Below are 17,691 nucleotides of genomic sequence, written 5' to 3' on the forward strand. Positions count from 1 at the left end.
GAGTGTATCCTCTCAGCACACACCCTCAGCCCGAGTGTATCCTCTCAGCACTCACACCCTCAGCCTGAGTGTATCCTCTCAGCACTCACCCTCAGCCTGAGTGTATCCTCTCAGCACACACCCTCAGTCCGAGTGTAACCTCTCAGCACACACCCTCAGTCCGAGTGTATCCTCTCAGCACACACCCTCAGCCTGAGTGTATCCTCTCAGCACTCACACCCTCAGCCTGAGTGTACCCTCTCAGCACACACCCTCAGCCTGAGTGTATCCTCTCACACATAAATAATTTTTATGTATTTATCCCTCGACCAAGCTCCCAGATCCACCAAAGGTAAAGAATGGATTCTCCAAAAGTCACCGTCTCCTACACTACAAGCAGAACTTACAAATGGACACACTGCTCAAAGGCAGTCACATAGGTTGCAGAAGCTAATATCACACAGGTTGTGACAGCTCTAATATCAAAGGGCAACCTCTTCTAGAGAACAAACTGAAACTGAAACTCCAAGGATTTCCCAGAGCCAAACATTCACATACAAGCAAAGAGATGGAAAATTATACTCAACCTACAAACATTTTATCAACGTTAGCAAAATAATGCAATTTTTGGCATTTTTTTTCACTAGCTTTGCTAACGTGTGTCTGTAAGGAGGCCTCTGAGAATGGAGGTCCAAGTGGACTTCCTGGTTAGATCATGCCACCGTGGGTCACAGTGGACCGAGCAGATGACTACACGCAGTATCCCAACACACAACTATGGCCTTTTAGCACGACAAACTCCGCCTTGCTCTAAGCTCTTCCAGGCTCATCCACTTCCTCTCAATCCCTGGGGCCAGCAAGCCCCCGACCCCACGGCTGGCATTCAGCCTCAGTTTCCCCTATTTCCCAGGGTGACCTCTCTCTGTACTGCGCTTCACCTTGCACAGAGTCTGTCACCTTCCTCTTCTCCCACATGCTTGTGAATCTACCTGCTGTTAACAACTTATCTCTCTATATCGGTATTGGAAGACGCCTGTCTCTAAATGATATCACAGCCCAGGTCACACCAAATCCTAAGACATGTCTATTTCCTTGTAACTGTCTCAAACTCTGTCTAACATAGATGTTTTTGTTACATTTACTTTATTACGTGGGTATGTAGGGTGTGAGCGCATGGGTAGAGGTCAGATAGCAGTATGTAATAGTCACTTTTCTCTTTCCACCTTGTATGACTTGAGGATTAAATTTAGGTTGTTACACTTGGTAACACTTGACCTGCTAAGCCATTTCACCCCTCAAACAGGAGTTCTCTGGCAGAGGAGCTAGCAGGGGAAACAAAACCTTTTTGCGAAGCACCCAGGATAATCAGGGTCTGCATTCCGGAAAGGTTTGCAGTTATCACACCTGTGGGATGACACCTGCAGTCACCCACCATTCTCTGTCACAAGTCAAAGTTACATGAACTACATGTAAAGATCTGCATGATCAGCAAACCTTCCTACAGGCCACGCCTCTTCACCTGTCCCAGGTTGTCACATCCAGGTACTCCATCCCATACAATGGTAGTCATGGCAACTCTGGAAGGACTCGGTTAAGGAGCACAGCCAGATGGTTCAGGATATAGGCACCTGCCATGCACGTTTGAGGGCCAGAGTTCGATCCCCAGAACCAACAGGAAAGAACTGACTATTGAAAGCTGGCTCCTGACCTCCAGCATGTATGTCACGGCAGCGTGTCTGCACACGTACATCACACATTAATAAATGAAAGTCTTAAAGATTAAATAAGCAATATATTTTGAATGGCAGTATATTTATGGACACGTTGAATATCATGATCAAAAATAATTTTTTTAAACAACTAAAGGAAAGTAAGATTAAAAAAAAGTTTTAAAAAAGGTTTATTTTTACTTTAATTTTTTATTATTATATGTATTTTATGTACACGGGTATCTTGCCCGCATGTATGTCTGTGCATTGTGTGTTTGCTGGTGTTCTTTAACGGCAGAAGAAAGCATAAGCTCTTCTGTAACTCCGTACAGCCCACTGGGAACCACCACGTGGGTAGGCACTGGTTAGCAAACCCTGTACTCTGTGAGAGCAGCCACTGCTCTAACCACGGAGACAGATCTCCAGCCTAGTGTTCGTGTTTCTAGCCATGGGTACTTGTCTGTCTGTGTATCCAGTGATTGCAGGTGTTTGTGGAGGGCAGAAGCATCATATCTCCCTGGAGTTGGACTTACAGGCTGCTGTGAGCCACGTGACACGGGTGCTGGGAGCAGAATCAGGTCCTGTGCACCAGCAGTTGTGTACTCTGAACTTCTGAGCCATCTCCAGCCCACGCCTCACACTCTGCCTTCTGGTGCAGTCTTAAATACCTGAAGCCAACACTGCTATCACTAAGACCAGTTATTCTTTCAATCAGCAAACATTTCTGAAGATCTACCACTTCCGTCTAGGCACTCACATGAAGGACACTGAGTAGCCAAGCAGGGGAAAGGACAGGAAACATAAACTATCCCATAATGCCATCGTTCTAAACATGTCAGCCAAGTCACAGCTACTGACTGCCATTGTTTCCAACTTACATCCTCTCCAAAGCCACCTCGATACCAAATCAAACCTGTCACGTGCAGGGACTGGCATTGGTTATACCTAAGTACTCCAGCCCCCACAGTGCCTGACACGTACCACGTAACCATTATGGTAATTTGGAACAAAGGAAGACAGAAGGTTAGATGTGTTAACACTAAATTCTGTTGTTCACAAACAAATAGCAATTTCTAGCAAAGAAACCCCCAGGAATAGTGGAAGTGAACGTGAGGAAGGCCCCGGAGCCTGGGGGCAGTTCCGGAACAAAGAGGAAACTGCTAGAACCGCATGTGACATGTATGATTCATGCTTTATGAGCCACACAGCTGCTTACAATCGTATTTGCTCCCCAGAGGAAGGAGCCCCTTGCCCATGCCTGCTGTCTCAGTGACAATCTCAAAGCCACAGGAAAACAGAAGAGCGCCTCCCCTCCCCACTGCTCAGAACATGTTCAGTGTTCCCGTGTTGGAAAATAAGAACAGGGCTCCAAACAAAACTCACCCTCAAACACGTTCCTGGCGCCGGAGAAAAGTCAGTATTTTACCTGGAAAAAGGGGTTCCTACGCTGTCCCTTTCCAACTCTCTTCACATTTATCTTCAATTTCTTCATTTTAAACAATTCTAGTTACCTTTTTTTTGTTAGTTTTTGTTTGTTTGTTTCTTTTAAAGACAGGGTTCTTCTATGTGGGCTAGGCTGTTCTGGAACTCGCACTTTAGAGACCTGCCTGCCTCTGCCTCCTGAGCGCTGGGATTGAAGTTGTGCGCTATCTATCTCTGCCTGGCTACTCTAGTTGGCTTTACTTTCAGCCTCCACTACAGAATTCACCAGGATGCTGTGGGTTCTTGCCATGCTGCCAGGAGCAACCCTTCAATCCCACCCCCATTCTTACCAGCTGCAGACGGCCTCGTACTACAATACAACACAGCCTTCCACCTCCAATCCACCCTGGATGGTGCTATTTAGAGATGCGAATCACCAGTGGGCTCCTTTAACTCTGGGCATCTGCCTGTCTGCCTGTCTGCCTGTCGGTCATGCCTCCCTCCACTGCATGTCACACCAGGAAGGCAGGTGGGAAACACTGTCCAGTCTCTTCCAGTGTTTTTCCATTCTGTAAACTCAGAAACTAGCACCACTAGGTAGGCAGGTGTTCACCGCCCCAAACAAGCTAAATCTTAATCACAAACCCACAAAATCCCTTCTCTTTGGACTTCAGCGTGCTTGTCAGAAGACAGTACCAGGTCGAGATGAGCCTGACAGGCAGCACTGGACCTACCTTATGCCTTCCTCGGAAGACATTTGCAGTGGCCCCCTGGCCTAGGATGTCAGACAGGAGCCACAGATGGTTGGGGGTGCTCTGCATCTCGGCTTGTTTAGGCGCTTCTCCTCACGATAAGGGGGAAGAAGAGATTTGCATGTATGCTGTTAAGGAAATAACGAGTGTGAGCCACGGTTAGCCTGAAGTAGGACTGCCCAGTATCTGTTAGACTGAAGTGCAGTATGTTCCCAGCAATACGGCAGCAACAGTGAACCACATATATTCCATCATTCTTGTTCCGCTCTGGAGATAGTGTTTTCCCAACCTTCCCAGCCCGGCTTTCAGCTCTCCGTCTGACCAGTCTTAGCCTCCTGAATGGTGAGTTACAGGTATAGCTGGCTTTTTTTTTTTTTTTCAAATTAAAAAGAATTGGATATGAGTATTTGAGTCTGTGCCCATGATGTTGGAGGGTGTGAGTCAGATCCCTGGGAGCTGGAATTATATGTTGTGACCCATTTGCTGTGGGTGCTGGGAGTTCAAGCCCACCCTCTGTGAGAGTAGCAAGTGTTCCCAACCACTTCCATCCCTCATGTTTGGCTTTTATTTCATATATTCAATTTAATTTATATCACAGAGCTGTAAGAAACATCCCTTTATTGTCTAGTACTGTCTCTGACAAAATAATATTGACTATCTCCTCCAATTGCTCTAAAAGATTAATCCTGATTTACAAAAAAAAAATTTTGACCTAGAGTCTCTTCGCAAGCCCAAGTTGGACTCGAACCTGCAATTTTCCTGCCTTTGCCTCTCACATGCTGGGAGACAAATTAAAGAACTTAGGGAAGCACAGAAAACCATCACCACTACAGGATCGTCCCAGAAGGCAAAATCTCACCTACAGAGAAACTGTAACTGAAAAGTACAGAAGTTACTATTCTTGAAAAGCCAGTAACTCTTTTGATTCTGTTTAAGGATGGTTTTCCTGAGCCAGTGAAATGGCTCAGTGGGCAAAGGAGCGTGCTGCCAAATCTGATAACCTAAGTTCAGTTCCCGGAACCCATGTGGACTATCTGTGCCACAGCATGTATGAGACTGCGCGCCCACACATGCACACACACACACACACACACACACACACACACACGTAAAAACCGCCAAAAAGTAGTCATTTCCATTACTTCTAAATGGACAGGATGTATATACACACACCAAGTGTATATTACCAAGTCCTAAGATGCACCAACTGAAGACTTGACTTTTAACACAAGAAGGCCATGCAAACGAATAGATGGCACAAACACCAGACAGATCAGACTCCTTTAAGCCTGTTGTGAGGTCAGATAACAAGTCCATTTCCAGTAAGCTAGAACTCTGATCTTCCAAGTTAGGGTCATGGGAAATGCCCAAGAGTCCAAGGTTCGCCAATCTCTTACACAGTACTTATACTTAGAATTTTATCACCTATATAATTTAGATAAGGAATTGTACATCCACCTGTCTATTTGAAGTAAGCAATAAAGGAACCCTTTTAGAAAACAACAAAGGCACTTACCACTTAACTACGCTCCATTTAAGGGGCGACAAACCCAAATACGTAACGGGAAACCTTCCCTAACTGATGCTGCACTGCTGTTAAATAACTGTAAAGGACAGTATCATCACCAAGTGCGCATATGTCTCTAGTGGGTAACTGAAAACACATTTATCAGCCAAGATATATAAGACAAAGCTCTCTCTCTATACCAATATAAAAAGATGGGTCCGCAATAGTAATGGTCTGAAACTTTTCCAGGAACCCCTTCGGGACTAAAACATGACTCAGCACACCCACCGGATGCTTGCTATGTAAATCTCCCCAAATCCTGACAAGTGTATTATCTGGCATTCAACAAGTAAGTTATCTGTGATTCTGTAGGCAGTCTACTTCCTTTGATTGCTTAAAGCGAAAGTTACCGAGGATAAAACAGGTCTGGTGACATGGTGTAGGGACAAAAGTTCCAGGATTTCCCAACTCTACCTCTATGTCACCCATTTACTCCGGAGATAGCAGAGGTCCCGGAATGGGAAAGGTCGGGTTTTGACAGTTCTCGGGGAGAATCCGTCTCGGGACGCCTGACAGAAAACACCAGGGGAATGGATCCGGGAAATAAATCCAGCAGGTCGGAGAGGAACGAGAAGACAGGGGGGTTTGCATTTCGCTGTGTGCATTAAAAACGTCTCGTGCCGGTATCCTCGGGTGAGTCAACCCTCGGGAACGCCAGTCCGTCTAAAAACTGCCGCCGGCGGCAGCTGGACCAAGGGTGGGAGCGGCGAATCAACTCCGGCCAGGGCAGCCCCGGTGCCCGGGCGGCCGCCAGGGCCCATCCCGGGCCAGCGCGAGGCTGCGGGCTCCCGGGGCCGCGGCCCCGCGCTGACTCAGCACGCCGCCTCCCCGACCCCTGGGCGCGGCCCCGCCAGGCCCCTCCGGCCCCGTCCGCCCTCACCGGCCTCCGCCCGCCCCTCTTACCCCGCGAGTGTCCGCCGCGTACAGCCCGCGGCTCCGGGCCTTCTCGCGCCCCAGGCTACTTCCGGCTTCGCCAGCCCGGGCCACGGAGCACGTGACCGAGTGCGGGGCGCGCCTGCGCGTGCGTACTCCGCGGCGGCCGAGCTCGTCCGGCTGCAGTCTCCAGTGCGGGCGGGCGGAGCTAGGGGAGAGTGCGGGGCGGCCCGCGTGCGGCAAGGAGGTGACGCCCACGGCCACCCGTGGACAGCGGGCCGGCCGCCGATCGCTTTCGCAGAGTAGATGGGGCGGGTTTGTGTTTTAACGTCGCTTGGCTGCTGCGTGAAGCAAGTATCCGTTCATGCCATCAGTACTCTTAAGTCGCTTTCAGTTTCTATTTTTGAAAATGGTAACACTGGAGACTTTAAGCTTTGAACTTGACAACTTAAGAGGTAAACGGCTGTATGATCAGGTCCTGCTCAAGCAGGCATTCCTTACAAGGATTTGCTTCCACGGAAGCACGATGCACCAAATTCCTCTTTCTACCTCAGGCACCCTCCAGACCCAGGGCGAGCAGATCTTCTCGGAGGACCGGAGCGGAGAGTGGTTAAGGGCTGGCAGAGGCTTTGACTGAAACAGATAGGGGGCTGAAGCTGAATCTCTGCCCACTCCTAACTTGTTTTCATCAAACTCACAATGGAGATTTTAAAAGACCCACTCCAACGACTTCTTAGAAAGTTATTTTATTAGAATTTTAGACAGTTTAGGCAACAAAACCATTCTAACAGCAAATGCACGTCTTACAATAAAATCTATTTCAGTTCTGTTAATGACATGACAGATCCATCCAAGTTTCTTCCAACAAAAAAACCCAACGTTCAAAAGTTATGAAGTNTGACTAAGCCAAAGGACTTCACATGTTTACCACAGAAGTGATACACAGTAAAATACCACATAATACTTCTAAAAAAAGTCAAGCCACTTGTGAAACCATTAGCAAGCACAGAGACGGAAACANCCACTGGTCAGGCACAGGACTAACTCAGGCACCATAAAACCCCGTCTTCTCACCTGTAACAAATGAGATTCCCCCGAGAGAATTATTTGGGTGCTTGCTTTTAAAAATCAGGTACTCAATGAGGGAAAGGCTTCTTGGTCATGGCCAGACTTGGGTAATCTCAAGGAATGAAGATGAGCATCATTAGACATGATTACATTAAAATTAAGTTCCTTATGTATACGCTCTGATTTCCATGTCCTGATTTNTCAGGTCTAAACACGTGAGCCCTCTGTAGGGCTTTAGAGAGCCGTGTATGGACTCGATAGTACAGGAATACAAGCTAATACTGAGACCTGTGTTTTAATTCATTNGATTCTTTACAAGTTACGAGGTAGCTACCACTGCTCCCCATTTCTGACGGGGAAACCAAGGCAGGAAGAAGTTATTTAACTTGCTCAAGGTCCTAAAATCGGTTACTGGTGTTAAGTGGTGTTTGAACCTACTTAAATCTGGATCCAGAGTCCTCGCTATACAAGCTCATAACTGCTGTGCTCTGCTACACACTAATTGTACACTTGTACAATTCTNCTGGGCCCCACAGATGGTATGGCCTCTCCCACAGTGCACAGGATCCTACATAGCAAAGAAACACCTGGTTTCGCCTGTCTTGGTTGTTGTTGTTTTTGAAACAGGCCTTGGCCCCCTCTGAATGCAGTGATTACAGGCAGAAGCCACCAAACCTGCCCCATTTACCTATTTCTTAAAAATTGTTATTTATAGAAGTACTATATATACTTCACTATTTTTATCGTTCAAGAGATGAAATAGAGATCCTTAGCTGTCAATTTACTTCACTGCTTTTATTTTATAATGTAAGGAAAATGCTATCTCTTCTGGAGTTAAAAATCAGAAAATGATTCTGGGTTGGGGGGGGGGGCGTGGGTTCAAGCTCACAAAGTGCTCGATGGACAAGATGGGGGCCTGAATTTGGATCCTATATCAAACCTTGNTGGCAGTCAACACCTGCAACCCGGGACTGGGACCTGGCCAAAATACTGAGTAGAATAATACAGTTTCATATAATTACCTGCTTCAAATAATTCAGTTCTTATCCNCCCCCTACACACACATATGTGCACATATAAATTCACTTTAAAAAGATTTTAGTAAATATATATCCTTGGACAACACACAGCCAAGGAGGAAAAGAAGACAAATCTCTCCTGAAATCTTGTGTCCCCTCCCTGTTCTGTGGTGCTAGGGATGGAAATTGGGTCCTCAAGCAAGCCCTCGACCACTAAGTAATCTATACTCTGCAGCAGACGCCAGGCTTTTACTGACTGCATTCCTAGACAGACTCTCGTGCAGTCCAGGCTGACCTTAGACTCACTATGTGGCTGAGCATAACCTGGCCCTTCCCCTTTCCGTTCCTCTGCTTTTGCGAAGTGCTTGGGATAGAAGTCGGCCGTNGCTGGCATTTACAATACAGACTTAGATTTCAGTGTAAGCGCCTGCAGCTGAGTTGCTGGACTTCCAATCTGTCTTTCCCAAGGCGCCCGCCGACACAACTGCTCTTCTGGCTTTCTCCTGTCTGCCGCACGAAGCAGCACACATAGTAATTGACTGCAAGTCATCAACACACGGGTGGTCAGACTTGGTGCTTCTCAGCTTAATCCCAGCAGCAGGGAGGCAGGCTGTTCTGTATAGTGAGACCCAGTCTCAAGGCAAAACCAAACAAACACATCCAAGCGGGCGGGCTGTGCTCTGAGGACATCTAATATCATAGAAAGACGCTGGGCTTTATAACCCATCACAGCTGGACAGAGTCGGTTCTTGCTGCATTTAAAAAGGACTCAACAGACCTATGTGTGAGTGACCTCCGGGGCACAGTCTGTGAAATGAGGAACCCACACTCCCATTTGCTGATTGCTAGGTGGGAATCAGTGTGACTAAGGTGGGGAAAGGAGGTTCTTTGTAATAATTCCGGAAAAGACTTGGTGTATTTCACTATGTAAAATTTATTTTTTATAAAAAAATGTGTGACACCAGCACCTTCTTCTAAACTGACTTAATTAGGAAGCTATTCTCTTATAGAGTACACATTGGCATTGAAATAGTTTAAAGAAATGTAATGGCTATCTATGAAAGATTTCGTTTTGATTGTTACCCCACAGCTTATGTGTCTGCACACACAGAACCGAACATTCCCAACTTTACATTCGATTTGTTAGTCAGTTTTCCACTGCTGCATTTTATAAAGAACTTTAAAGTTTCATAAAAGGAAAAAAATTAAGGAACTAGGATAAATCTATGTCTTATAACAGCATTTTTACATAAACAATTTAAACCGGCATGCAGGCAACGTCTCTTGTTGTCACATACCTTTTTTAGGGAAAAATTACACCCATTTTACAGAAAATCCCACATACACCGCAATATGCTGGAAACAATGCTAAAGGACCAGTGTAGATGGTGTGCATGCACGCACACCCACACACACACACAAACTGCTTCTTTATGAATTATGAACTGGAGGAGTTCCTGATCATGACAGGGGCCAGGAGGTCCAGTCCTTAGGGTTTTGCTCTCTGGAAGAACACCTGGAAGACAAGCATGGTAACAGCACACATGTCAAGACAGGATGGTTTTTTTTCCCCCCCAAGGCTTCTGGATCGCTAGTCACTCTTTGGTAACAACCAATATTGCTATAAGCAATAGCAGTCAGAGGATATAGCTTTTGGAAGATTTCTATTTACTAGTAAAATTAACAATACAAAATTAAATTTAATGGAAAAAAAGTCAAAGATAAAGACTGAAGCCTTCAGCCTTCAAAGAGCTGCTGTTTATTTGGTGATCAGTAGGTATTTACAGTTCAATATTCAAGACCATCAAAGAGCAGGCTAGCAGTCAGGCCTGGCCCTGGCCAGCACTGCAGTCCACACCCAGTGATGTGAACTAAGTACACACTAGAAATAGCAGACAGCAGGCAGTGAGCTCTGACAGGGACACTTAGCCCATATGCATGTGCCCAAGACCTCAAGAGCCAGCATTCACCTGACAAACTATATGCAGAAAAACTGGGCACTGTGACTCACATCCGAGATTCCAAAAGCTATGAGGCTGAAGGGAGAGACACTGGATTCCAAGCTCCCCTGGGCTACATAAGAGAGATCCTGTCTTAAAAGAAAGCCTTAAAGGAAGCCATCCCTCTCAGTTGGCTTCAACTGTTGACATAGCCTAGGTTCACCAAAGGAATCACGACCAAGGGACTGACATCCTGTCTATCGAGGACTGGTCTGTGGGACTATGTCTTGACTCTGAATTGATAGGAGAGGAAGCAGCCGGCTGTGGGCACCACCACTCCCTGCGTAGGTGGTTTGGGACTGTGTAGGAAAACCAGCTACGCTTGCTTTAGCCTGTGATGATTCAGCAAGCCGTGTTCCTTTGTGGTTTTAGCTTCAAGTTCCTGTCCTGACTGCCCTCAAGACTGACATGACCTGGAGGCTGGGTGAGCTCTCCCTGCCTTAAGTCACCCCTGGCCACGCTATTTGCCCCATCTCCGGAATGAAGCGGACAGAACACAAGCTGCACGGGTAAGCGGAGACAGCGCCAGCGACCCCAGCGGAGGAGGAGCTGGGGGTAAAGCAGGTCTGAGAACAGTAGAGGGGATTCTTACAAGAGCAGTAACTGTAGTCTGGTATCAGAGGAGGCACATGAGCTCGCCTTGGTACACAGAGTTCCCAGGAAGGCCCTGTAGAACAGTGAACCCTCGAGGGAACGTCTGATCTGTCAGCCTGGCTGGGACAAGGGAAGGGACACTGAGAAAGAATAACGGAAGCCGTCAGCAGTGACCAGCCAACTCTGGACACAACGGGCACAAAAACCGTTTCCAATCACAAGAAAAATGCTAGCAGGGGAGAAGGTTCAGCCATTATGGGTAATGGACGCTCTTCCCGAGGTTAATTCCCAGCAACCACGCGGTGGCTCACAACCATCTGTAATGGGATCTGATGCCCGCCCCCTCTTCTGTCATGCAGATGTAAATGCAGATAGAATACTTATATATACATAATGTAAAAAAAAAATTCTTAAAAAAAAAAAAAAAAACTAAGGTGGGAAAAGGAGGCTCTTTGTAATAATTCCAAAAAAGACTTGGTGTATTTCACTATGTAAAATTTATTTTTTATAAAAAAAAATGTGACACCAGCACCTTCTTCTAAACCGACTTAATTAGGAAGCTATTCTCTTATAGAATACACATTGGCATTGAAATAGTTTAAAGAAATGTAATGGCTATCTATGAAAGATTACGTTTTGATTGTTACCCCACAGCTTATGTGTCTGCACACACAGAACCGAACATTCCCAACTTTACATTCGATTTGTTAGTTTTCCACTGCTGCATTTTATAAAGAACTTTAAAGTTTCATAAAAGGAAAAAAAAAATAAGGTACTATACCAAGAAACTGTTGTCACTGAGAGCTGAGCCGAGCCTCTGTTAGTGTGATGCACACGTAGCCAGACTCAGCAGAAGCCCGCAGTGCAGGACCCACCGCAACCCCCTCTCCCCCCAAGCAAGGCTTCAGCGACTTCTGAGGATGCTTTCCTTGTTTTTGTGGATGCTTCTCCCAAATTTAAGAGAAACATCCTTCCTTCATGCTGGTAACCAACGAGAGACAACGTTTAACTGAAAGGAAGGCAAATGCTATCTAACGTCTATTTAGTTTCGCTGTGGGTGTTTCGCTATGCTAGGAATTGAACCCAGGAACTGTATGTGCTAGGCAGTGTTCTACCACTGACCCACCTCCAGCTCTTGATTTAAGAATTCTTCTACCTTGAGCCAGGGAGCCACTTACTTGTAACCTGTTACTGAGAAGTTTCCTATGCGGGCCGGGGCTCTGCTTTCCAGTTTGCTTACATAAGTCTTTCTCAGGCGCTGAGACGCGGTGCTGGACTCTGTGCTTTAAGAACACACAGCTCGCTGTCTTCTAACCTTCCTGGTTCTTCCATCTTCTAGTGCCCACATACTTACATCACACAACTATACAACAAGGAATGCCCAAACACTGTTCTCATACCAGTATATTCAGGAATTAGACAGTTAGTGCCAATATCTGATTTTAAAGATCTTTTCTAAGAGCTTACTTCATGAAGATTCACAAAAACTTCTACAGTTACATCTTCTTAAACAAAGACATTCCAGAGTGAGTTAGTTAAACGTTGTCCTCAAAGGTTACCAAAGAGACGACCATTTCCCAATTACCTACCTTTAGGTAATTTTTAAAAACTTTAGCATCAGGCTGCTGAAGTGCTTGACAGAACTCCTGGGTGACAAGGAAGGGAAGACAGGAAACTCCATTTAAAACAAGCCCGTGGTATTCTTATTACATTATGGTTAGTTAACAAAAACATCTTATATCATAACCGCTTTACACGCTTAGCACAGTAATGTTCAGTATGTGTGCAGCAGGTCTTACAGTGTCTGTCTTTCTGCACAAACGAGTATGTCTAGCTGAACAGGAAGCTGCGGGTCCCAGTGAGAGACCCTGTCTCAAAAACCAGGTGGCGGCTCCTGAGAAATGATACCCAAGGTGGACCTCTAGGGTCTACAAGGATGAACACACACACACACACACACACACACACACACACACACATACACACGAAATCCTGTTGTACAGAACAAGCACAGATAAACTTTGTGGACATTGTGCTAAATCAAACAACCAGTCACAGAAAGACCAAGGGGGAAAAAAAGACACAATTCTACTTTTATGAGGCCTCTAATAAAACAGTTAGCTATAGAATCACAGTGTAGTAGGGTGGCTGCCAGGACCTGGGAAAGAGAACTCAGTACCTAATTATGTAAAAGGACCTGTCTAATGTACCTAGTGCTGTATAAACACAACACTGGCCCTTAACACTGTACACAAGACTTAAAAATGTTAAGCTACAGGGGCTGGAAAGACGGCTCAGCGGTTAAGGGCACTGACTGCTCTTCCAGAGGTCCTGAGTTCAATTCTCAGCAACCACATGGTGGCTCACAATCATCTGTGATGAAATCTGATGCCCTCTTCTGGGGTGTCTGAAGACAGCTACAGTGTACTTACATAAAAAAAAATGTTAAGCTACATCCTGTGTGGTGTCTTCTTATTGCAATGAACCTGAACAAACCCGCCAAACACTGTTGAAGAATAAGCACATGTGGGAGTCCATGTGAGCCAGTTTTCGGGCTCGGTGGCCGATCGGTCATCCTGTTGGCCCCTTTACGCATAAGCGTCTGACGCCAGCTGACATTTAGATTCAGTCTGACACTAGCTGCATGAACCACTGCACAGGATCTAACAAAACATGGCTATTTACTCTAAGTGTCAACATACAGATAACCTTCTAAGCACCCATCTCAAAACAGAACTTCAGATCGACAATCAGACCCCAACAATCAGACCCCGACAGACATCACCCCAGGCTGAAGCTCTTGCACCTGGTGCTGTTGTCTTGCTTGTTCCCCCTCTCCTATCCCTTTCCTTCTTCTCTTTTTGTCATGTCTTGCACATGGTAGACGAGCAAGCATGATATCACTCAACCGCACACCAACAGACAGACTCTTCGTATACTGTCATCTCTGTTGGCGGGCTACAGTGTTTCTTCCTTTTTCTTCTGTCTGCTTTTCAAAAGACGTTCACTCTGCAGCCCAGCTGGGTCAGAACTCACTGGATGATCTAAGGTAGGTTTGTTCGGATTCATGACAATCCTCCTGCCCTAGTCTCCTAAATGGTGGGACTGCATGCATGGGTGACCACACAGAAAAGAAAGTGACTATAATGAATTTTGATTTTTAAGAAAATTAATTTGTTTTCATGTGTATGTGCTTGCATGAGTTTATGTCCACAAGCCCTTAGAGGCCATCTGGGTTATCTCTTGGTCCCCTAGGTTTGGAGTTATAGGTGGTTGTGATCTCACGTGTGGGTGCTGGGAAGTGAACCTGGGTTCTGAGCAAGGGCAACCAGCGCTCTAGACCACTGAGCCTCATGATGCTGATTTTTAAAATAATTTGTTAGCAAAATCCAGGACCTTCCTAGGTAACAACGTAAGTAGCCACACCCAATCTCTCACAATTTCCAAACAGCGACACACAAGTAGCATTTGTACACACAAGCTCCACCTTCTGTGACGTGCAAATGTATGCAGCATCGGGTTTGGGCAGTCCTCAGACCTCAATAAATGTGCTAAGTATGCCAAGTGTGGTTCCAGGCAGGCCACTGTGATGTCCACACCCTGTGGAGGATGCAGCCGGGGCTGGCTGGGCAGCCAGAGGCCAGTGAGAGACTGACTGTCTCCTGAGGATGGCACTTGAAGCTGTCCTCCAGCCTCCACATGTGTGCACACATGCACACATGCCATGAAAACACATGCACACAGAAAAGGAAAACGTGTGCCGCTACAGACAATGTTACTATTACTGTGACCTATCCCTTACGGAATAGGAAGAAATTAAATTTGTATAGGAGTTTAGTAAGACTAAAAACATAACATTATTCCCATTCAGTTTCATGGCTGACTTCTAAGTCTAGACTCCAGGCTACTCAGCAAGACAAACTGAATGCTAGCTGGCTTTCTTGAATTAAAACTTAGATTTGAAGTATAAACTCGCATTAATTTAATAGAATTATAAACTTATGAATAAATTTAATAAAGTCTTAACATCTTTAGGAGAGCTCGTACCTGAATTATTTCTGGAGCAACTTGTAGGGAGGGCAGATATTCTTGTTGAAGATACTGAACACACTCAGGGCCCTGCGGATGAAAAGAGAACTGAGCCATCATCTTTCTGGGCATTGGTAATGCTGGAGAAGGGATAGGAACAAGGCATCTATGCTTTAAAGGCAATACAGTATGACGATGGAGAACACACACTGCCTCGGGGGGCTGGAAGCCTGACTCTGTACCAACTTAGTCAAGCTAAGCTCCAAGCCCCCAGGCTCCATCTGAAGACTGTGGTAAGTAAGTACCTGTGCACATGACACACAAATAACGCACTGTGTAGTTAATACAGAGCACATGGCAAATGTAAATTCGTGGAGTTAACACTAGGCATCCAGTACTTGTTAACATTAGTGCTAAGTACTGCTAAAGCCTGTGGCTAAAGCCACAACCTCCTGAGTAGTGAAGGCCAGCAGAGAAGGGTGGTCCTGTCACCTGGTCACCGAGCAGAGCAGCTCGTGGGGGCATGGAGAGAAGCCTCTGAGTGGCCTAGGCTAACGGCTGACTTCCCTTCTCCAGCCAAGCAGGAAGCAGAGGACAGAGGGCATGAGCGCAGACCAGGCCAGGCAGATGGAGTCCTGGCTCCCCAGTGGGTAAAACCTATCAAGTCAGTTGTGGCTTATTCCTCCTTCTGGGAGAAGGGTGCTAAACTGGGGGTGGGGGTGGGGGGGGCAAGAGAGAGAAGGCCAAAAATAACCCTAAGTCTTGCTGGTTCCCAGTGACCACAAAGGAACCCAGGACACTTTGAAAAACACTTCCTTTTTAGCAATGTTATTTCTGAGAGAACAGCTATAAAAATTTTTGAACCTAGTACTTTAGAAAACGAAAGGAACAGCAGTAGGTGTGTCTGAATTGGGTCATTGTTTTGCTTTGGTCCGGCATGTGGAGGCCAGAGGTTAGTACCGGGTGTCTTCACATACTGTTGTGTGCCTTATTGTTCAGACAGGGTCTCTCCTTAAATCTGGAGTTGGCCAACTTGGCTTGGCTGGCCAGTCAGTAAACTCCAGGGAAGATCTACCTGTCTGGACCTATCCCTCTCCACAGCACTGAGAATACAGATCTGCACAGCCATGTCTGGCTTTTGCCTGGATGCCGAGGCCCTAAACATAGGTCCTTTCGGAGATGGCAGCTGATGGACTGAGCCATCTTCCCCGCCCTGCATCTGGTAACTCCTAAGGGTTAGTGAGTTGGTGGTGCCAACCGAAAAGTAACCCAACAGACTCAGTGGTGCACTCTTGAGTGTGAAGTTGGCCTAGCCGTCTCAAAACAAATCCAAAAGCATTCCCCCCGTTCTTCGGTGCACCTCTCCCTGCCTTAACATCTGGATTCCCATCTACCATCATAGCACTCCTCCATCACGGGATTCCTTTACCTCCTTTCTGCCTTCACTCATGCACCGGACTCAGACGGGCCTAGGTCTCAGCCTTCCAACCCCTCAGGCATGCGACGTCTGTGGGAATGTCCCCTGCATGGCTCTGCGGAGTCTGAACTTTTCCCCTCCCAGAGTTCACCCATCCTGCTCATTTCCAATGCCCTGCCCACCATTCTTACCTCTTAAAAGAGGGAAACACACACACACCCCTAAAAACCCAGGATTTGGGCAGGGGAACTGATGGCTCAGAAGGCAAAGGTATTAGTTACAATCCTGACGACTGCGTGCGATCCCGGGGTCGGGACGCACAGTGACGGAGACACGTGACCCTTGAGAGCTGGCCTCTGACCTCTGTACCTGTGCTGTAGTGCACACACATCTACCCCTCTCTCTCTCTACCTCTCTCTCTCTCACACACACACACACACACACCTACTTTACATACACACACATCTACATCACACACACACACACACACACACACATCTATCTACATTACATACATGCACAAGCACACACACATGAGGGGGAGAGGGAAAGGGATATGTATTTTATTCTGGGAAGTTAAACTTGTACTCAAATATTCGAAATCAGGAAACAGAAACAATGAAAAATCTGTGACTGAATCAGGGTTTTTTTTTTTTTACTGATTTAGAATGAAGACAGTACTTCAGAGCACCATTATTTATGTCGATTGATCTTTCTGCATGTGCACCTGTGTGTCAGAAGAGGGCATCAGATCCCTTTATGGTCATGAGCCTCCACATGGGTGCTGGGAAATGAACTCAGGTCCTCTGGAAGAGCAGCCAGTGCTCTTATCCGCTGAGCTACCTCTCCAGCCCCTGAACAGCACCCCTAACTGCCTGTCTTCCGGCATCCTCAACTCAAGCATCCATGTTGTTAGTCTCCTCTGCCCTTGGCTTTCATATCAGACTGTTGGTTTTCTTTTTAGGCATCTGTGTGTATGTGTGTATCTGCGTGTGTGTGTGTGCGCGTGCGCGCGCACCCACCAAGCTATTTAGAGACACTGCTGGCCTTACATTTATTATATACTTTGTTTATATATAATATATACAGATAGTGGACATAGTGTTGAAGTGAGAATCTTCAACTCCCTGTCACAAGGTCTTGCGCGCGTCCGACTCGACCAGCAAGAACAGTTTATTGGGAGAGCTTGATTGCAGAGAAAAGACCCTCAGCCCAGCCCTGGTGCTGCTTTATATAGGCCTAGGAGAGGCGTGTCTCACACC

At 46.4% G+C, this 17,691-nt stretch overlaps 2 protein-coding genes across 5 annotated transcripts in view; both read right to left on the bottom strand.

Annotated features, from left to right (window-relative positions):
- Tbk1 (TANK binding kinase 1) overlaps positions 1-6,431 on the bottom strand; it is a 36,412-nt gene extending 29,981 nt beyond the window's left edge. The window contains exons 1-2 of the mRNA XM_021174318.1: positions 6,333-6,431; positions 3,845-3,990 (exon numbers count right to left, since the gene is read on the bottom strand). Coding sequence (XP_021029977.1) covers positions 3,845-3,931 — 87 coding nt within the window. The 5' untranslated portion in view covers positions 3,932-3,990; positions 6,333-6,431. The remainder of the gene's footprint in view (positions 1-3,844; positions 3,991-6,332) is intronic.
- A 601-nt stretch (positions 6,432-7,032) lies between these two features.
- Xpot (exportin for tRNA) overlaps positions 7,033-17,691 on the bottom strand; it is a 40,242-nt gene continuing 29,583 nt past the window's right edge. For all 4 annotated transcript variants that reach the window (XM_029482160.1, XM_029482161.1, XM_021173649.2 and 1 more), the window contains 3 exons: positions 15,031-15,102; positions 12,573-12,629; positions 7,033-9,905 (listed from right to left, as the gene is read on the bottom strand). In XM_029482160.1, the coding sequence (XP_029338020.1) occupies positions 9,879-9,905; positions 12,573-12,629; positions 15,031-15,102 (156 nt within the window). In that variant the 3' untranslated portion in view covers positions 7,033-9,878. The remainder of the gene's footprint in view (positions 9,906-12,572; positions 12,630-15,030; positions 15,103-17,691) is intronic.

This window comes from Mus caroli, chromosome 10 (genome assembly GCF_900094665.2).
Source record: "Mus caroli chromosome 10, CAROLI_EIJ_v1.1, whole genome shotgun sequence".
In the NCBI taxonomy this organism is placed as follows: domain Eukaryota; kingdom Metazoa; phylum Chordata; class Mammalia; order Rodentia; family Muridae; genus Mus; species Mus caroli.